The sequence below is a fragment of the Brachyistius frenatus genome, unplaced genomic scaffold (genome assembly GCF_029030835.1).
Source record: "Brachyistius frenatus isolate BFR_SWC_R1_liver_20210118 unplaced genomic scaffold, ASM2903083v1 Contig_24, whole genome shotgun sequence".
In the NCBI taxonomy this organism is placed as follows: domain Eukaryota; kingdom Metazoa; phylum Chordata; class Actinopteri; family Embiotocidae; genus Brachyistius; species Brachyistius frenatus.
In genome coordinates this window covers 677591-700000 of record NW_027210623.1, presented here as the reverse complement: position 1 = coordinate 700000, position 22410 = coordinate 677591, and the positions used below count along the sequence as shown (strand labels likewise).

Below are 22410 nucleotides of genomic sequence, written 5' to 3'. Positions count from 1 at the left end.
CACACTAACATGTCCTGGACTTTTTGTGTTCTTTTTTTTTTTTTTCCATCAATGTGCAAGTGAGGTGGGAAGAAGATGAAGTCAGACATTTTCCTTTTTCATGTCTGCCTTTAGTTTAATCTGTGAGCGTCCAGAGCAGACCCTCCGTGACACGGCCGATCCACTGTTCCCTCCAGCCTGTCACCTGTTGTTAATATACGCTGCCTAATCCACCCTGTTCAGTGTCAGCAGTTCAAAAGGGTGCAGTTCGTATTTTTGTCAACTTCAATTAGTGTGATACTCTTGCGGGTTGTGCGATCTCATTTCAGCACTCGTGTCCCTTCAAAGGGACTGAAATGCACGGGGATTTCAGAATGTGACTACAGAGATGACACAATATTTTGGCAGGGTGGCACAGTGCAGAAAGTCAGAGCAAATTCATGGGTTTTCTAACAACCTCAGACAACTTCTGCGTTATTGGTGGCCAACCAGTGTCTCTAGTTGATGTCTTGAAAGGCTTTTCCTTAGACTCGGAGTGACTCGAGTGATTTCCAAATACTAATAGGAGAGTAGTTGTCTATATTTTCCTCTGTCCTGTGGCAACAGAGTTTTGTGTCATATTTGGGAACAACCATCACGGTTGGCAAGAGATTGTATTCATGTACTTCTCACAACAAAATAATCCTGAATCGAACTGCAATAACTTATTGTACTTTAATCACTCACAAAAAAACACAAGCACGAGTAAATTCAGTCTCTCATTTCCAAAGACAGCTTAAAGCCACAAAAACAATTGAATTTTTTTTGAAGAATTACATATCAAGAGAAAAACACTGTTCAAGCACATCTCTGAAAACACAATTATACATCACCAAATTTAAGAAAAGTTATACACTCAAATACTTGATAAATTGTCCCACAAAATATAACAGAGCATAAAATTTTTAACATTTTCCAAGAGTCTTATGACACTTCAATCCACTCTGCATGCACAAAAATGCACATGTACACAACAGCACACGCATATTTATCATATATTTACTCCTATACTGATTGCCTGACTTCAGTAGTATTAGAAAATGAGAAAACAATGATGTCATCACTCAAAGCTGGAGTTCTGCAGCATACAGGAGAAAGAGGTGTTTATGTAAAGCTAATCTTGCATCAACAGTCCTTATGTGACGTGTCAATCCAGGAACAATGGACCTCAAATACAGAAAAGAGGGAAAACATTGTAGTCTGTAAACCTGAGCAACTGCATGCCAGTATGTCTGTGTGTCACTGTGCAGAGGAAAAGGAAAACGTTAAACCACCTAAAAGACAGACGGTCCTGTCCATCCTGACACACAATACTGCAGTCCGCAGCCTCCACACGGCCCAGTGTTAATTAAAAAGCCTTCCTGGGTTGGTTGTGCCTCGGACGCAGCAATTGAGGGGCTACAGCTTTGGGCCAGTGGATGCCGTGGAAGTGAGCAAAGGGAGGGGTGCAGTGCAATGTGTGTGATGGGGGGGTTGAATCTTTGAAAGCAGAGCCATGACAGCTGAGGGGGAAGCATGTGTGAGGCATGTTTGTTTTGCATTTACCCCCTGAGCGCAGCTGTGTGCACTGTCCTTTTCCCAGAACACCGGAACCCAGCAGACGCCCTCACAGCTCGCCCTCCGTCCAACCCCTCAGCCCGAGCACAGGGGGCCCCACGTTCACATTTGCAAAGATACCCTCTCAGTTCTGAGATATGTCCTCTATGCATGCACATGCGTTGCATTTAGGCCGTAGAGTGAAACTGGATGTAATTTGGACGACTTCGGGGTGATCTGTTCTGCTGACAGGTTATAGCCTGCGCTTCACTTCACTTACCGAAGGACAGTGAATGTGGTTCAGTTTAGGGAATTAGCAATGGTTGCTCTGCCTCGAGGTGTACTACAAGGTATCAGGTTCACTTTCTGAGACCATGAAACCCTTTGTTACGCTTTAGGCCTAAGTCCGGCTTTCCAAACAAAGGAAAACTTGTATAACCTCATGATACTGCACTGGTAAATCTCATCTGCTATTTCTGTCACTGGTGGATGTTGTTACCAGGGGAAAAAAAACAAGGTTTACTATTTAAATATCTGAATGATATCCTCAGTAAGATATACGAGATATCTGGCAGAGTCCAGCTCACTTTAACATCTATCTTGCACTTCCTCTTCCCACAATGGACACACAAACACAGACATATTGTTCAAAACCTGATGGAAGTAAACAGTGAGTAAAGGCTGTAACCAGAGAAGGAACAGGGAACATGATTCGTTTTGGCGCTTTATCTTGGCATGTTAGTAATTTTAATAAAAACAATCCTCTTTAGAAATCATGCCAAAAAACTAATGAGGATAGGCCTGAGTTTGTGTTGCCTTGACCCACATCTCCATGCTGAAAGTGGGACTGACACAATCATTGTGAGTTTTTATGACATTTTTGGGGAAAAACTGTGGGTCCCTGTAACCTCCCAATTCCCATCACGGACACCTTTACTGTAAATGGCAGATTCACTATATTTGACCCAGAAACCAGCTAGTACACAAATACTGGAGTATAACCTCATCTCAGGTTGTATCTGTGTTTGTTAATTTCTTGCATAGTTAGTTTATTTCCAAAAATTTAGGCTTCAGAAGGAGATTTTGACACATCACCCCTCCAAGACAGGGCCGCAAGATTACATATAAATGCAGACCCCAGCTGATATAGAACTGGTGGTGCAACATCCACAACTCATTTGCAAGTAATCAAATTGACAAAAACCAACTGGCCCACAGTGAATGCTGGAGTCCAGGGCCTTGGGTCGGTTGAGAATAAAGCTTTGCTAGTACCTCAGCTGTAACACCGTCGTCTCATGGCTGTAAAGATATGTAAGAATGGGACTTTAGAAAGAGGAAACTGATGTTGTTTCTGAGTGCTCAGTCGTCCAAGGACCACATCCGACCAAGATGTATTCAAAGCCATAATGAAAATGCCAGAGGTTACTCTTCAGATTAATCAGGTCGATGGCGTCCTTCGACAAAAACCATGAGAAAATAAGAGAAAGAAATACAATGACACGTCAGTGCTGCTCCATGACGGTTGACTGATCAGCTTTGACAGCCAAACACGGCCATGTGAAAGTCCAGAAGAGGCTGTTGAACACTGATATCCTTTCAGTGTTAAAAAGTGTCAACACACTCTGTGTAATCTCCACCAGCCTCCTCTGTTTCAAAGGAGGCTGCTGCTGGTTTCTGTGTTATTTCTGGCAGTCTGACTGACTAGTAGGCACTTCTCTTTCTGAGACCTGTAAGCCTGAAATGCAAGGGGCACAGTCATGTCCACTTGGAGTCTTTCCTCCTGAAAACCGAGCGGCGTCTGTTTGGAGGCCGGCGCTCCCAGGCTCTTCAGCCCTGAGAGCAGCAGGCCTGCTGTGCCCCTCTCATGCTCCCACACACCACTTCCTCCTCCATCTCTTCCTCTCTCTGGGCATCAAGAGCCTGAGTCCGTGCAGCAGGTGGATCTCTCACCCCGACCGCACTTAAGCAAACCACTCTTCATCTGTTTGAGTTTTAAATGCTTGAAGTTTTGGAGTTATTTTAACATCTGTGTTGGAGGTGAGAAGCTTCTTAATGTGGCAGATATGCTGGATAGTTTTCTGAAGCTTTACAACCAGCAAGAATTACATTAAACGTGTACTGATGCTGATAAAGATTGTCTTAGAGTAATATGTATGCAGCATATAACAACTAAATCTGAATTCTGTTGTTTTTTTAACAATGCTTGTTGAACTATTTGTAAAATCAAAACCACTGACAAACAGACAAGCGGGGAAAACAAAAACAATCAAAATTTAAATAACAAAGTAAGAATAACACAGCACCAAACAAAGAGATGCAGATACTGAAAGCAATGTACAAACAGATTTTTCTGTATTTTATCAAATAAGTGCATGAATTTGTTTGAAATAATTAAACTTCTTTTGCCTATCTTCAGTATGACACTGAAACTCCTGTTATACAGTACAGCATCACCTCCCGCCATGCTTCCACAGAGCTCACCATGGTTACTCTCCCATCAGAGACACTGAAAAACATGGCACCTCTTATTTGGCCAAATCTCTCTTTTTTTCTTTATATAATCATTTAATTGCAGCATTTTTGAAGGTAGTCACTGTTGCCTTTAGAGTTTTGATTTTAGTGCACCCTCACCCCATGCTGGGTTTGTTTAGACATTTCAGGGGTCAACAAGGTCCCCCATCCAGCATGTAACAACACATCATGTGGCCCAAGAGATTGCTGCACTGTGCTCTTTGGCTTTCATGCGCAAAGCAGCAATACTTGAGGACTTGCGGTCAGGGTCCATGTTGAGATCGTACGTGTTAATGCCTGCGGCCATGCCAGGAGATCCTCCAAACAGGCTGCCCATGTGAGCCTGTCCCACGTGAGCGCCGGGGCTCGGCACACCGAGAAAATCAGACATCCCGCTGGCAGAGTGGGGGTGAGGTGTCATACAGGGAGTCATAGTGTCGCAGGGCACAACGCAGCCCGGCACAGGAGACGCTGCGCTGCTGCCACCGATCCAGGAAGGGTTCTGAATCTGAAACATTGTCGGGAAATCAACATTGCTTAAAAGAAATGTGGCAATAACCCAACTGACTTATCATTAGAGAAAATGAGCTCATTTATTTACAGTGTTTCCTGACCAAAATGACAAGACTGTATTGATCATTAACTAAAATGTTTGTATGCATTAGATTATTGCAGGTGGGGATGAACCTAACCTGACCTGACCCCAACAAGTTGTCTGTGTACTTTTATCCACAACTTAATCTAAACACCAATGTGCTTCAGGAATAGTTTAGTCAGGGAATATATTAATTCATTGTTTTCATGCTGAGGGTTAGTTGTCTCTATAGGCTGCATTGACTCTACAGAGAAGTTACTGTGGTCAGCTAAAACAAATGTAAAAATCCAGCAGATAGCTTCAGCTAAACCACAAATTGTCATTTTTAAAAATTAAAGGTGTGACATCAGTGGCCTATTGAGGTGCAGTTAGGTAAATTTTACCTTTGGAAAGATCCTTTCCCCCGTTCTCCAGTTTTTATTCTGAACTTATCACCAATTTTCTTATCTAATGAATGAATGTATCGACCTGATATCACATCAAAGCATGTAATATTCTAATCAGTCCACTAGATGAATGGATGGATGGATGGATGGATGGACACTGAGGTGATGCAAAATGCAAAATGACACGTTATTCTCTAGTGAGTTGAGATTATTTATTGAAAATGTTGAATTATTCCTTTAAAGGATCCAATTTTTTTTTTTTTTTACAGCTGCCACTTCAATCAGCTTTTTTGACATAAGTTGAGGCAATTAAATATACATTTTATTGCAGACTGAATTGTTTCCAGTCTGCAGCAGAAGTGACTGAAGTAGAAGTAAAAGCAGTAGAAATATCACCGCTGTCCCCTAGAAATTCATTTTTGGGTTTTGTAGTTATTGGACTGAAAATTGGCCAACATGTGTTAAAGCACTCAGTCTGTACCTGTGCGTAGTTCTCAGGACGCGTTAGCAGAGGAAGCTCGTAAGCTGTTGAGAAATGTGTTCGGACCTGCTGCATCTGACCAAAGCGCTCCCTCTTTCTCCATTTCGCTCTTCGGTTCTGGAACCACACCTGCAGAGTAAAAGTGTCTGATGTCATAAAAATGTCAGCAACGTTTGCCAGTTTATCTGAGAGAGCAAGGAATCTTTACTGTTATCTGGCTCAGTGTCAGCAGTGTGAGGCTGAAAACCCAAAGTGGGGAAGATGGTTCGCCTCAACCCTATACAGGAACTTTCCTCTTAAATCTAAAGGAAATACCTTTCTATAGATACAAATCTAAGTTTTCCTTTCAAATGGAAAAATTATCCCATGCAGCACTGCCAAAAGACTAAAAGGCTGAATATCACAAATACATTCTGAAGAACATCTAAAATTCAGACTTTTTGGTTAAAGTGCAAACTTGCAGTCCACAGGAACATCATGCAGAGGCCATAAAGTTATATAAATGTAAGTTTGTGAAGTTTTAATGAAATTAAAGTGAAGATTTTAGGACAAAGATGAGGGGAAATGACTTGTAATCAGTGTGTTGCAGCCTTGACTTTGCTTGAGGCTCAGAAAACCAAAATGTAAACAGAACTTGTCTGTCTCACCTTTGCTTATTTGTTGTCTGATGAGAACACAGAGCTTTTTGATTTCTGTAATTATCTTTTCACATCTGATTCTGACGCTGCTGTTTATTGAAAGCATCAGTGTGTTTGAACTAACATCAGAGTACGTGAAAGTAATCTAAATACATTCGTCTCTGGTGGCTTTTGATGCCATCTGCCGTGCTTTTCATTAAATGTTAAAATTGATCTTTCTGTAATCAGACTGGTCTGATTATAGCACAAAATTATCAAGAAAAATGTTTTAATCTGACTTGTTTCTGATATGTTTTTTCATATTTTGTGTATCTGCTCTTTGCTCAGATGCTTCACTATAAATCTAGGGAGGCAATGTAGGAAATTGAAACATGAGCTGTGATTATAACTGGGGTTTGTTTGCATTTTCCATTTTAATTTCCTGAAGTCTGAAAGTCCCGGCTTTGAGATGCTGTCTTCCTCTAAATTAAAGAAGCACACAGAGCAGAGAATGTAATCCTTCTTTCCTTGATGTTTCCATACACCTTCCGCTGCACCATGTCTTGCTCTGCACCCACAACCCCCATGCAAGATCACTGTTTCTCTAAAAATGTTGCTTGCTGGTCATAAAGATTATGATAATTACACATTAAAAGATGTTTGTGAGGTATTGTTGTAGAAAACTGTCTCTTTATCTGCTTTTCACCATCACCTCGATCTGCTTAATCTTAACTTTATGCCAAGTCTGTTGGCTATTACGCAGGGAGAGCATATTTTTGTGTTGCACACACTGCGTTGTGACAGTAATTGGTAAAGACCTTGACAGCTTAAGTAGCTGGTGGACTTTCAATGAGGCTTTATTTATGTTACAGCCCCAGAGAGAAAGAGCAGAGAAATGCCAAACTGGCCTCAGCAGGAGAGCTGTATGGGGCTGAAAATACTTTGAAGTGAGAGACCGGCTCAGAGGATTGATAACCCGCGTCTGCTGTCACTCATGTCAGCTTCAAAACCAAAGTAAAAAGAAATCCAAGGTTGAGCCTGGCTTCAGTTTTCCAACACCCCCAAAGCACTAATAATATTGCTGAAACACCTCTGACCACTATTGTTCTCCATTAAATGTATGTTTGGTCTCTTTTACTCAAAAATCCTCCATCATATTCAATAATTTCTTATTTCCCGTGTCAATTTAAGGTAAGATGAGGGCACTAGTGAATCGGAAAAAAAATACGTCATAGAATTTGACATCTGCCTTCATGACAAGTGGGATGGTGCTGTGCCCTGACTGGACTACTATCATCTTTTTTTATCTTGCTGTTTTTGATATACAGTATTATAAACCTACCACTCTGCATTTTCAAGACTTTTTAACAGCTTTAATATTATGCGTGTTATCTCCATTCTTCATTGAATAAGTTACATTGTGTTTATTTTGTTTATACATTTGATATATTTACAGGGTCTCTCAACCTCACCAGTCCCACAACATTTATATTAATTGATTAATCTGACAATTTCTTGATTTTTTTTTTTTTAGGCTGTAAAATGTGAGATCACATGACAAACAGTCCAAAAACAAAACAAAGTTTCCGTTTTGTGTCCTATAAGACAAATAAAAGCAGCCAGTTCCAATAATTAAAAAGCTGAAACCAATGACCATCTTGAATGTTTGCTCTTAAAAGGAATCAAATGATGAATTAATCATCAAAAAGCTCTTGATCTGACAAATGGCTCTGTGTGCCTGGCTTCCAATATTTGTATATTAAAACACAGTTTCACCTGCTTTTTAAAATCCCTACGTGGTTCTAACAGTGCAGAAATAACTTGCAGTTTTCGGACTGTTTGTCTCCGCTGTCTTTCACCTGGTCGGATCAGAATCTCATCTTCTATTAATCTAGCAGGAACACCTGGTGAACTCCACATCAGCTGCCATCTCGGCTCTTTGGACAAACAGAACAGCAAAATCTGATAGATGTGATGCTATTGAAACCCTTGACCTTTGACCCCTGACCTTCCCACGTCGAGTATGTGACTCAGATCTGAACTCATTCTCTTTCTTTGAAACCCACAGACTGAAAAAGCAAACAACTACAGGCTCCACTGTTGTTTTGAAAGTTCCCTGTTTTTTTGTATGACATCCATCAGGCAATGAGGTTTAATATCACCTTTCCCTGAATTTCTTTTCTCTGAAAGATGTGTTTTGGAGTTTTTGTACTTGAACAAAAATGTGTATAAGTTTTTAAAAGTAAAAGTAAACTTTTCATCAGCTTTTTTTCCTCAGCATTTTTTCCCTCCAGATGCTGAATTGATGAGCTGTGAGTCCTTTTGCGTGTGAATGACCTGCATGGAGCACAGAGCCCTGTTCTCTGACTGACAAGGCATCTCGTGTCTTTTATCTTTTTAACTTGAGTGTTTAAGAGGGCCGCTGGGAGAGCCAAAGGCTGTAAAGCTGCATCCATCTGAGGCAGGCAGGTCTGTGATAGCACGAGCAGCAGAGCAGAGCAGGGCAGCATACCTTCAGAGACTCGGGTTGAGTTATAACCCTATGGCTGCACAGACTTCCTGTGTTTCACTGAGGAGCTTTCCTGGTCACTGCTCCAGCTTGTAGAAGATTGGTTTTAATCAAGCTCTTATCTCATCCCATGCGTGCCTCTGGCACATGTTAAAAATGCAACCAGAACACTGAATCTATGAATTGTTTTAAGCAAAAAAACTGGAAGACATCATATGTCTTAAAATTACTCAAAACAGATATGAACTTGAGATATCAATCCCCAACTAACTCAAAGCCTATGGGAAGGGTTTCACACCTACCCTGGAGATCACAGCGGGGACACATTCTTGTCTGAACAGGATGTTAATGAAAGAAAAACAAAGAAAATCCAGGGGCTTTGCTAGTCCTACGGATACACAGCACACAGACATGGTGCAGAAATGGTGAGGACTCTTTCTCTGTGCACTAATGTTGGAATGCATTACAGCAGTCATGACCGGTTTGTATGCTAATCGGGCCAGAAGGTCAGAGAGACGCTGTACGCCTCAGGCCGGACTAAAAGCGGCTGAAATGAGCTCACAAATTTGGGAAACTAAAGCGTTTATACGTCCAGAGGAAAAGAAAAGCCACTGAGACAATCCCGTGGAAACACAGCAGAGTCGACGAGGTTGTCCTCGTATGTTGATGAAAGTCTGCTCTCCAAAAAAGTTCACATATGAGGCCCAGGCAGCTCAAACCTCAGCCCCCTGGGCCCCCTGGGCCCCCTGGCCTCTGTTAGCTCCCGCTCCCCCACTCTCTCCCCCGACTCCCACATTACCAGATAAATCTCTCATGTTGTTCCGTGAGTGACGTTATCTCTGCAGAGCTACAGATGCTGAAGGATCCATGCGCTTGTGCTGTTTAAACTCTGTGATGCAGAGCTCTTGCTTTTACTTATTGATAGGACAGGCATGTGGTTGCATGGTGTTGTTGCACACATTGTTGAACAAATGCTGATTTGTTTTCCTTTTTTAGATCCCTCAGCAGTTTTTTTTAAGCAACTTAGCTACATATATCATTCTTTACACATTACCTGCACACGGGCTTCAGTCAAGTCCGTCCTCAGTGCGAGCTGCTCTCGAGCGTAAACGTCAGGATAGTGTGTCTTCTGGAAAACCTTCTCCAGCTCTTCCAGCTGGTAGCTGGTGAAGGTCGTGCGGTTGCGTCTCTTTTTGCCTTTGTTGCTTTCGCCACCATCGGGCTTGTCCAGAGGGCTCGCTAAGTCAGTGCCCGGTGGCCTATCAGAGGCCGCCTTGACCCCTTGATCCTTCACAGCCAGGTATCTGGTGTCCATTCCAGGTGGGTCGGAGTCTGGAGCCAAATCAGAATCTGTCAGACCTGAACTGTTTTTACCTGCAGGGACACGAGAGGATGAAAAATGTTAAAAGATGTTTGTATAATCTTATCAGGACTGAAATGAATGAATCAGAAAACATCTCTGTGAATATGTCCCCCTTAAATTGAAGATTAATGTGAAAATAAAGTAAGGGAAATTATTACATGATGTCCAGCCAAAATGAGTGTTTTAATTTGGCTTTTATAGAAACATCTATTGTTTTTAGGGGACAGGATATAAAAGAATAATGACATAAATGTGTGTTTAATCCATTGTGTCCTACTGCTTTTCTTCAAGATTCAAGGCTACAATGAATATTTAACTGATTCAAGTCATGTGTGTATTGTCCATGTGAATAAGACAATAAGCTGTTAATATTCAGACTTCAAAGTTCCCTCTTTTCCCGTCTTTTCTCATCAGTGCATTCAGAGCTGATGATTTATTTGCAGCATCAGTATAATAATTTATGAGGTTTGATAGGGCGGAACAAAGGAATTTCTCGCTCTTTGTGAGGAAATTCTGTGACAATTGTGAAATGTGCTGGTTGGCAATGCCGAGCATGTGTGTCAATGTGTTTGTCTATCTGCCTGTGTAGTGGATGACTGTCTGGATCACTGGCTGCTCACAGGATCCAGTTGTAGTTGCAGTAGATCATTCTGTGATGTGCCGGGGAGCTGACACCCATGGCCACAATTTGAGACTGACAAAAAGTTGCAGATTTCTTTATGGCATGCCCTCCTCAACCACCAGCACCCTTCGCTTCAAGACACACACCACTCTCGCTCCTTCCCTCAGTCCTACATGAATGCTGAAGTCTATCATGTGGCTGCAAAGTCACCTGGCGGCAAGACCGTCACAATTAATTTGCTGTGGAGCAGCTTCTAGACACACAAAAACAGATAAGGAACTTAGTAGTCTATCTCCATCACACACCACCACATTCTTGTTTCCTTCGTGTCTGCAGTTTAATTGTTAAACCTCAGGCAGCTCTCTGATCATAAATTTCCACTGCCATGTCTCTGCCAGTGTTCCTGTCTGAGCTGGCAGCTCTTTTCGCCTGGCTGCTGCCACTCGCTGAATGAACCAATTTGTAAACACAGCTCTTGATTAACACACATTCCCACTGTGGAGGATGTGATAGCTGAAAGTATGTATAGGACATAAACTCAGGCTGCTTAATAAAGACGCTCTCTCACAGCGCTGCACCTTCCTGCTTCTCCATATCAGCGCTGAGGTGAAGTTATTTTCAGCAACGAGGACGTCTCTTTGCTCATCCAACGATTTGTCAGGTTAGAACTGGGAGGTGTGTGTGTGTGTGTGTGTGTGTGTGTGTGTGTGTGTGTGTGTGTGTGTGTGTGTGTGTGTGTGTGTGTGTGTGTGTGTGTGTGTGTGTGTGTGTGTGTGTGTGTGTGTGTGTGTGTGTGTGTGAGTGGGGTGTGTGTGTTCATGTGAGCTCCTTGTGCAATCGTCAGCACTCAGTCAGCACAGAAGATGTCACACACACACACACACACACACACACACACACACACACACACACACACACACACACACACACACACACACACACACACACACACACACACAGTGACCCTCAATTCACAGCCATGTTGGGTAATGTGCTACAAGGTGAGCTGAGGGGATATCTTGTCATACACTGACTCTCTTACAGACACATGCACTTTAAAGTAATTCATTTTTGAGTGATAAATTTGTGTCATAAGGACTAAATCTGCATTATCAGTGAATCTGATACATTTGATCAAATACACCTCTATTATTAATAATTTGCAATGATTTGAAAGAATATATTTGTTTGTGACTATATTTTTGGGGAACTTTTGTTTGATTTTATTATGTGACCTTTGACCCGCTTTCATTTTGCATGCAGAGACCCAAGCTGTTGTACTGAAGCTACTTTATTCTATTCAAGTATGTAACTACCAACTAATTGCAGATTTCTTTTGTGCTACTTATCCAATTTGTTGTGCAAGAAATGTGACCTGTATGCGTTTTATATTCATTGTTGAAATTATGAAGAACTGTATTTTTAAGGACACGTGCATTTTATTTGAGGAATTTCATTGTTTGTATTTTATGATGTAATTCTAGGGGTTATTTGCTTGAATGTTTTTGATGGCAGTACCAACTCAAACCTTACTGTCAGTACTGATACCAAAATAATACTTTACAATGCTTACCTTATTGGGAGGAATAGAAACATATAAAATTGTTCATTTAAAAATAGTAGTGAAAGCAAAGCTGCACAATAAATAAATACAGATGTAGAGTATAAAGCAGCGGATGCGTGTTCAGTACGTGACCGTTTTTGATACGCAATACTACAAACACATTTTGAACGGTACTGAAATAGAATAGAGGTTTGATTCCCTGCTCCAGTGATGGCACATAGCCTACATTTTTAGTCACTACAACTAAAGCCTTATTCAGGACACCTGGGCATCCAGAAACCCATTGTTACCTAAAGTTCCCTTATTTGATCTGATTCAGCCTTATGACAGATGAACTGTCTTTCTATAATGGACATTCAGCAGAACGCTCCATCATTTCAGCCCTACAGGATTCAATGAACAGTGCGGCTCAGGTTCCTCTAATGTTTGCTTAACAAAGCTGGACATGGACTTGGGAAGATGAGCTGTTTTGGTGGCAGACTGCTTGCTGGGGGTCTAATGTCTGCAACATTGCCTCGCTGTCCATGACGAACACGTCCTGTTGAGCTTCAATGTGTTTTATCCCAGCCTAAATTCGATATAGTTATATAATTATATTTCCCTGGCCTCGGTGGAGCTGTCAGGCTGTTTGAAATCACGAGGCCTCTCGCTGATCAAAGGCAGTTGTTTACATCGCATCACTGATGTTTTTTTGGCAGGCGTGGGATATTGTGACAGTCTCCTGCTTGTTATCCATGCGATCGGCTATGGTTGTAAGGCTCTCCCACACTTCTCTAGGTGGGCCTTCCTGCAGGGAACACCATATGTATGGAGAACATAACAGAGCCTTACTGCATGCAAAGACTGTCACTATATAATCTCCTTGGAAAGAGGCAGGAGGGAGTGACGGTCAAAAACGTGCTACATCAAAACCTCTATCACAGTGTTTATGACTACAACTAGCTTTGTCTTTCCATTACACAATAGACTCCTTTACAAATTCTTCTTACACCTGCAGGTAGTGTAGTATCTCTAACACAATGGGTCCCAACAATAATCCAATAAACTCACAAACCAAATTTTCTTCTTTTTTTTCCAAATGAAAATGCCATGCAAAATGTTTTTAGTTGCAACCACAGAATGTTCTATTTTCATTGCAGCGGATTCAACAGTCAGCAGCATCTGTTCCAATTACTGCACACAGTGAACAACAGAGACGTGTCTGCATCTCTGTGTGGTGGGCTCTGAAAGTTATGCAGGAATAAACACAAAGAGTTCTTCAAAACAAACTGAGCAGTTATTTTCATGTGAGCAGTTCCACCTGACAGCACAATAAGACAGCAGTTTAATATTAATTTTTGTTAATGTTGATGTGAAAATGTCACTGCATCTAATACAGTGAGGTCCGGTGGATATCAGTGCCAAAATGACGTTGTTGTGCGCCAGACATCCAGCATGGACAGCCATCAATTCACAGTTGAAAACGAGGGGGCAACATCAAAGTGTAATTTAACTGGCTGTAAAGCGACAGGACACCTTCACTGCCTCTTTATTGACTGGGATGACTGGGGTCAGCTCACTGTGTTAAGAGGAAACACTATAAATTACGCTCCACACGGTGACTGAGAAAGATTAACGACATGTTGCTCAAAGTGAGAGAAATATCAGAAACAGAAGGAAACAGTAGAGAGGAAGAAGGGAAGAAATGAAGCGGTGGAAGAAAAGAGAGAACAGAGGAAAGGAAATGCAAGAGTGTTTTGTTTTACTGACTTAGGTTTTGGATGTTTCATGGTAGAACGGTGGATAATTATTGCTTGGCTGCAACAACAGAGGCATGCTGAGACTCTGATGCTGGCTGGACAATCAGACCAATTCCGGAATAATATATGTAATATACATACTACGTTACTTTCAGAAGGCCTTCGGGTTAACTTGATGAGTGTGACTCATGAAAGGGACTTATCACAAATTACAAACCACTGCTGCTACTCCGAAACTTACATCCAGAACATATGATTAGTTAATTCAGACAGATGAAGTGCTGTAGATTTAACATAAAGGAGTAGAAGTAAACTAAGCTGATGCACTCCAAACTGTGGAAAGGTTTTCTCAACTGCATTAAATGTCACAATAACTGTAGAAAACAAAGCTGCAGCTCTGTGCGGTGGCCACATGGATTATCTTCTTCAGCTCTGAGGAGGAATATCTGCAGTCCAAACGTCAGCTGATGGAATAAATTCTCGGCTGCACAACAATCAAAGAGCTCTACTTTGTTATATCGTTAAAAGTAGCTTTGTGATAATAACCTTTAATGACATCACCATGACTTTTTGAATCTGTGTACTGTACTGTGTGTTTTTATGGACCACAATGTGCCCTTAATAGGTTATTCTTATTATTTTATTATTTTGTTATTACAAACAATTATGTACAATGTAATGATACAGAAATAGTAATACTTGATATGTTTTTGGATGTACTTGATGATACATTTGCGGATACATTTACTTTGAATGCATATTGAATATATTAAAGCATTATTACTTTTCATTTAAACCTGCCATAACTAATTGTTCTCTGTAGGTTTGTCAGGACTTGTGACCACTTTCAAATTGTCACTTTTTTTTTTTTTAATTATCAGGATACATTGATATTGTAGAAATATTGATTACTTTAACTAAAGGATCAGGGGACTTCTTCCACCACTGCTGAAGATGCATCAAAGTTTCTCTGACTCTGTTCCTGAAATCTGACCTTGTCTGTTTTGGATGTACAAAGAACGCAACTATGAGTAGCAGTTATTGGGTGTAATGTCCGGTGCAGTCATCAAAACAGGACAATACACACACTAATGCACGTGCGCGCGCACACACACACACACACACACACACACACACACACACACACACACACACACACACACACACACACACACACACACACACACACACACACACACATTGTCCTTCAACACAATGCATGTTTACACCACTGCTGTCATTTAGAAACAGATGATGAGTTTCAGTTGGAACTACAGAAAACATCGGCACATCAGTGTTTTTCTTTTTATGCGACTTGCAGTGAATGATCAGAGCAATGATCTATGTCAACAGGCTGTGCAAAATTCTGACTGTGAAAAAAAACAACATAAAGCCAAAGACTGATAAATCATCTCTCTTTGTCTTTCTTGCACTCTCCCCCTCAGTGTCTCTCTCTTCCACCAGCTTTCTTCCAAATGTTCCTCCCAGACTTTGGATCCAAACAGAGTTTCCTCCATCTCATGTTTTTGTTGTCTGATCGAAGCAGCACATTCAATCGGAGTTGGAAAAACTTGCTCGAATAACTTTTTCTCTGCATGAACGTAAAGTAAAAAATACTTGAGAATATGCACGATCTTCCTATCAAGAATTTTACAAACTGAAAATATGAATATTCAAACAGCACTGAGTGCAAACGATTCCCACCAGACAACCTCCAATGGACATCCGTCCTAACAACATGCCCGCAGCAATGTGCCAACCCACAATCTGTTCGGTTCCCAGGTATGATAAAAAAAAAAAAAAGCCAATTATCCAAACACATGAATACAACTGTTCAGTCAACAAGATCTTTTTAAATGATCATTGGCTTTAAGCTGAACCCAAATCCAATATGACAAACCAACAAGTAAGTACAGGCAAAACAAAAAGTATTAAAAGTGTTTTTGTAAATCTACTGGTGCAATTCAACTCTTTTAAAAACACACAGTCCTTCCTTACACAAAGAATAGTTAATATTACAATTCATATGAATGAAACAGGTTTATTTTTTTACTGATATGTGTATGTTTTTTGTAAAATTATATGTTTAAATCTGGATTTATGTAGGCGATAGAGCAATATCAACTTTTCAAAAATTACCTGTCCTTTATTCCCCTCCGCCCCTCCCAAAAAAAGAGATATGATTAAGTATTTTTTTATACAACATTGGTGAAGCTGTACATGACTGTACACAAGAAAATACTACCTTAAAAAACTCTTGACAAACCTTTGAAAATATGATGTAGAAATTTGAAGCATTACTCAAATAGACTGACTGAAGGGGAAAAAAAAAAAGTCACCTAACTACACGATCAAGGAGTAAAAAAAAGACTCTGAATCGATCTGAAGTCTTGACACAGTCCTGGTTCTGTGTAAGAGTTCACTTTACATGAAGCAGTGACAAAGAGACCAAAGGAAGTCCTGGACTTCATGAGCCTTTTTGCCCTGCTGCTCTCACTCGGCCATGCAAACTGAGCCTAATGTAAATTACCCTGCCAAACTTTAAGCTAAATGGTAAAATGATCCTGAGTCCTTGTCACCTCCATTCATGTCATTGACTCGCTGAAGTGTGCCTCAGTTGTCTGGGCTGCGTGGCTGGTTCCCATTACTCCCTGCTCGAACCAATCAGCACAGACGGCCATTACGAGAGGCTGAAATGGTTGTGCTGGGTTAGAAAAGGTTTAAGGAACAAAAAAGCCGAAGATGGGAGTGACACAATCTCACAGGCGGTGCAACCACACCTGAATCTTGATCCTCTGGAGATCATTTCATGAGCTGTTTCTGCTGGGTATGAAATATTTACACGGCATCGAATTCTTGCTTTGCCCCAAAAATAAATTCTGTTTTAAACTGGAATAAACAGCTGATTTTTTTAATGTCTTTAAATTGCAGCAAGGTGTTATTGACCTGCACACCTGGAAAACGTGATAAAAGGCACAATCCCATTGTAATAAGGCCTATAATTCAACAACAGAGTGACACACTTCATCTCAGTGGTGCAGTTAAAAGTAAACTGCGTACAACTCAAGAGTCTGATTCCAAATGTTGCAAATAGCTCTACTTTGACACCAGGGAGTTTCAAATGGGGATTTCGAATGGATTTTCTCTGCTGTGTGCACGCAGGGAACCTCGCCGTCCTCTCCAAACAGACGAGGGCAGGAGAGCTGAGCTAAAGGTCAGCAGCCTCAGACACTGAGAGAAGACACGGACACATCAAAAGAGAAAGACGTGTACTTGGCTGCTTTAAGACTGCAAAATGACTGATTTAATCAACCCCTGGGGCCTATTTTTTTTCAATCAATAAATTCCTGTCCAGTTTGACAATTTATGATCATTTAGGTCTTTTTTTTTATTATTATTTTTTTTATTGTTTGGTGACCAAAGTGACTTTTACTACACCTAAAAATATGCATCTTCTGTGTTGGAAAGTAAATGAATAATTCTGAAATCTTTTACTTCATCTTCATGCAACTTTTCTTCTTTTACATAGTTACCATAGTTACCACTGACATTGCAGATCAATATTTTGCATGCAAAAGATATGATCATACAATGCTGCACAGTTATAGATTAACCTACCCAGTATTATGTAAAATAGCTGAAGAAGATGATCTACAACAGCAATAAAAAAAAGCAACAGTAAATATAAATACTTTAAAACAGGAAATACTCAATTTGTATTTCTGTAAAAATTTTAATGTAGGACTTTTACTCATATTTGATTAGTTTTACTTTTACTGACTATAACTTATTTTGTTATCTATAATTATAAGTTATTATATCTTATTTTGTAGTACTGCTGCCCCTTTCCTTATATTGACTTATGTAGGCTGATATGTTGACCTGTTGCCGCTGACAAATGACTCTACTTGTCTGTGAGTTTTAAAGTTGTGTGGATTTGATAAGATGCAAATGATTTGTCCCTCTTGGGAACAATAAAGTTGTCTGAATTGGAATTCTTATCTGAACTAAAGGAAAAGGTCTGAGCACTTGTCCCACTCCTGTTTCATTTTTGTTTTGTCCGTTTATTTTTGGTGCTTTTAAGGAAGCCACAGAGTTTGTTTCAACCTCACTGCTCTGTCCGCCCTCTCTCATCTATTTTCAACCACTTTGAGTCAGTCTGAAGCTCTCAGCTCTCAGCCGGAGCTGAAAGCTCTCCATGCTCCAAGAGCTGCCTTGTTCATTTCATGTAACAACATGATTGGCAGTGTGCTGAGTATAAATGAACATAAGTGTGTTTGTAGGGCCTCTAATGTATGTAAATGTTTATTAGACAGCCATGCTGTTTTCTATCAGCCAAAAATGTCTCAGTTATAGCTGGCAGCCTGCGCTTCAGGCAGCTCTGAGATCCAGTCATCACATCACCTTTGACTGAACGGATCAAGCCGCAAATTACAACAACACAGCATATCTCTGACAATTTGAAACTACCCAGTGAGTGTGTAAAATACAGGTTTGATAAGAGAAATGAGCCAGGATGTAAAATACTCCAGCATTGTCCAATAAAAACATCAGGAATCATTTATCATTTTTTTTTTCCTCAGCTAGAAGTTCAGCATATTTCACTGCTGCCTTCAATTTATGTCCAGTCAGTAAGCAGTGTTGAAGTCAGTAAAATCCTTCAGTCAGTGATCATCAAAACAGCCCAGAGTCCAGCAATTTTGATAAAGACTTACGTTTACAAACTTGTGCACGGTTTAAATTGTATTTGTGCATCTGTAAAAGTGGGTCATCAATAAGGTTATAAAAAACTTAAACTCTAAAAATGTAAAAGCAGAATTTGTTCTGTTAAAAATCAGAGGAGTTAAAGGAGGTTGGTCTCTGGGGGCAAGACACCGTGAGCAGAGAAATAAAAGCAAACAGAGGAGTTTGACATCTGAGTCGTATTAATGCCAGAACTCTTCTTGTCTGTTGTCGAGATGTTTTTTTCTTCAGCGTGAAGCCAGTCATTAAGTCGTTTTGTTGGAAGGCTTGACGAGCTGAAATCTTACGACCTGTGCTGACATATTCACTTTAAAATCTAACCGCGGTGGTAAAATGAGAAAACAAAGACAAATTCTATAAAGACGAAAACTGTTATTTAAATAAATTACCTCGAATTACTGCAGCAAACACGATCTTACTTTTTTTTTTCTCTCCAGCTTGAGCATTAAAAAAAAAAAATCTAAAATGGATTGGTGGGATATTTTTCGAAATAGCTTCTATTTAGAAAATAATTCGTTTGCTTTCTTTCTTCCTTCATATGATCCAGAATAAAAGGTACAGTTTTACTAATAACTGTGGCTTATTTACAACATTTTTATTTCATTTATCTGATCTACGTCAAAGTTAATAGGTAATAAAAACTTAACAGCCTTTTTAAAAGACCCGCATGAACTTTTGAAAAGATTGATCTCCGTTCTTGACATTATGGAGCTATAATTATGGAGCTATAAAGGGATATCCGGAAACTGTCAAAACATCCTTCAACTACCTATGTAAAAAAAAAAAAAAAAAAATCAATGTATTGATGGACAAGCAGCCAATTTAAAAATAGGTGTTACCTTCATGCGTAAAAGCAACAAAATGCCTTCCACCGTTTTCTTTGTTTCATTTTCTTGATTATTTTTGTAATCAGAGCTCACTGTTTTCGGGGTTATAGATAATTTATTGATTGTTTTTATCAAGTGGTAAAGTAGGATTTAAAAAATAAATTTATGCACAGATCCATTAAACATGTTGCTAATTTTGTGAGTAATTATTTATTTTTCACAAATAAACCACAGGGGATTCATTTTCATATATCCAGATCAAACACTCTATATTTAAGGATACAGAGAGCTTTGAGACTTCAGTCAAGATAATAACTTTATTTTATTAATAAAGTTATTATAACAGTTCTGTTGTGCACATAACCTCAAAACTAAGACATATCAGCTTTTCTGTTTCCAGCTGAGCGTAAAAAAGAATTTCAGACTTTAATGAAAATATATCAATGTTTGATTCTTGAGCTCCGCAATATTCCCAATACAAAATGATGAGGCTGAGGTTCCTCCTCAGTATTTATCACAGCAATTTCTGTCATTCGTAAATCGCTTGTTTTTTGTTTTTGTCTTTTGATTTCTGTCACTTTATTCTTCAGGTTGTGGGACAACAATAAATGTTATAAATACAAAGGACTTATGAGATCATAAGACACTAAATACCCTACTTGTATTTAGTGTCTCTATTCTCCTTTATGATCAGGCAGGGGTGTAATTAAGGACAAACCATTTCGATACATTTGGTCACGTTTTAATTTACCAAAAGGATATTATGCCTATTTTTGTATATAACTTCATGACCATGGTCGTTGTCGTTATGGTATCATGTGTATTTGAGGTAACGGAAAAAGGTTTCAGGTGGCGAAAAAATACACAAATAAACGGTGTTTCAAAGTGGCCGCCTGTGTAACGAGGGTCAAAGTTTTATTCACACCCTCGTCATTCACCAATTACAGCAGCGCCCCTGCGCAATTAAATCTAATTGGATCCAATCAGGCAGCGCAATGAAATGAAAATATTATCAGTTTGGAGCTCACTATTTGTGCCATCTGAAAACCTGTTAATTCAATTGTCCGACTCAGCTCCAATATTAAGGATTGTAATGCAGATTATCGCATTAAATGCGCCCTAATTGAATTTTGATGGCCAAAGAGACAATTTGATAGTCGGGAAGATTATGCCTCTTCTTAACTGTGTTACGCACGTAACTGCTGGGCGACGTCTTTGGGAGCTGCGATGTCCTGCGTACTGCTGCGGCAGAGAAGAGGCTGCTGATGCTTTCTACGCGCGGACGAGCACAGGACTACTTGGAGAGGAAGTAGAACACAAAGGAGTTTCATCTGTAAAACTATTTTTGGAAAAGTGGGTTTATCAACCAGAAGAAACGACGGACTCCCAAACAGGGTGGCATAGATCTGAGTTCAGTCAGGTCAAACCCGTTTCTGCATCGGATCTATTTCCGATCCAAACTTTCAAACCACTAATACCTGCTTGTGGGAACAAGTGGAGCGATGAGTAATGACTGACAGGTTACAGACTGTGACTCAAAACTAAAGTTGTAAAGACGCACTCAGCTCGAAGAAAACATCCTGACACGGATGATTGAAGACCTCTTATACTTGTGTTGATATTTTTTAGACAATTCTCCTCCGTTATCATGAAAACACGTATTAAATTAGATTCTGGGCTGATGTTTTATCTCGCCTCTTATTTATTTTTTCTCTACTCACCATAGCAGGAGATGAGCGCTCCGTTGTGTCCCCTCTCCTGGTGCAGTTTGTCCTCCTCGGGGGGTGTTTTGCAAGAGGACCTCTGCATGAAGAGGTGGTATTTACTGAAAGTGCCTTGCCCCGCTGCGGCGGCATCCAATGACTGGCACTCCTGTTGGAAGGGGCTCCGGGACTTTTCTCCGTAAGCCTGACCTTTGTTGGGCAGGAAGGCAGTGGGACAGTATTTGGTGTCAGTAGCTGGGAATGTCCTAAAGTGGTCCGTCTGGTGATCCCTACCTTGCGCAGCTGAGGGGCTATAATATGAATCCATGGATGTCATATCGCTGTATGAAACGCAGGTCTCAGCGTTCATGCCTAAAAAAAAAAGAGTCAAGGGGAGAACAAGACCAAACTTTTCTCTCTCTCTCTCTCTTTCTCTCTCTCTCTCTCTTTTGGAAAGGGAAGCGCAGAAACCCCTTCCTCTCCCTCTTCCTCATTCACATTAAAATACACACACAAGCATAGACACACACGCATGCACGCAGAGACTGCAGCCCACACCAGACCACAGCTGGGTTTGGTTATAAAACGATTCAGATCTTTTCCAGGAACCACTGTCGTTGACCAAACACTCCAAACTCCCCCTCAGGTTGGAAGAGAGTTACACAAACGCGTCTTTCCTCGGAGGACGGGACCCAGATCTCCTGGCCTCGAGACCTCTCCCCAGTGATTATGCTGATGACATGAACGAGTTAGGTCGCTTATTTGCTATAAAAAGAAGAAGAAAAAAAAAAGCGTTTGCAAAACAGGGGCGGGGGACTTAACACATGACATTAATGCAATTTGGATATGAATATAGCGCATGAGTGATGGCACTGGGGCGGAGAGGGCACAATTTTACGCTTCATTCGTGACGGTTCATCAAGGGTAAATCACCCAAATTCAGCCGAATGCGCTCAAATTCAACTGTGTGGCTTCTGAATAAAAGTGAGTGTTAGTTTATAAGCGATTCCATCCCTTAATTATTATTTGAAACGAATTTTAGAGTCACTTACATCCTAATTATTCTTTTAATCCTTAAAAACATTTTGATCTGTCACAGGCATTTCAATTTAGAGCCAATACATTTCGGACAGAGAATATAATTAGTTTTACTATACCTAAACAAATGTTACTACATTTTGTTGGCATGCAGGCTC

General features: G+C 40.3%; 2 protein-coding genes across 2 annotated transcripts in view; one reads left to right on the top strand and one right to left on the bottom strand.

Moving 5' to 3' along the window:
• ext2 (exostosin glycosyltransferase 2) overlaps positions 1-13 on the top strand; it is a 22988-nt gene extending 22975 nt beyond the window's left edge. The window contains exon 15 of the mRNA XM_069697611.1: positions 1-13. This exon is cut by the window's left edge and continues 1370 nt beyond it. The gene's annotated coding sequence lies outside the window, so the exon portion shown is untranslated.
• A 661-nt stretch (positions 14-674) lies between these two features.
• On the bottom strand, positions 675-21584 carry alx4a (ALX homeobox 4a). Its single transcript, XM_069697573.1, has 4 exons — positions 21233-21584; positions 9708-10027; positions 5528-5656; positions 675-4573 (listed from the first exon to the last, which is right to left on the bottom strand). The coding sequence occupies exons 1-4, from the start codon at positions 21582-21584 to the stop codon at positions 4253-4255; spliced, it is 1122 nt and encodes a 373-aa protein (XP_069553674.1). The 3' UTR covers positions 675-4252.
• Between the last annotated feature and the right edge of the window lie 826 nt (positions 21585-22410).

What these genes read in the sequence shown, in the direction of transcription:
- alx4a (XM_069697573.1), bottom strand. Translation starts at nt 21,584, where the DNA reads ATGAACGCTGAGACCTGCGTTTCATACAGCGATATGACATCCATGGAT. An exon ending in TGACTGAAGCCCGTGTGCAG is followed by an intron (nt 5,657 to 9,707) that starts GTAATGTGTAAA and finishes TTTACTCTGCAG; the next exon opens with GTGTGGTTCCAGAACCGAAG. An exon ending in GTCCTGAGAACTACGCACAG is followed by an intron (nt 4,574 to 5,527) that starts GTACAGACTGAG and finishes ACAATGTTTCAG; the next exon opens with ATTCAGAACCCTTCCTGGAT.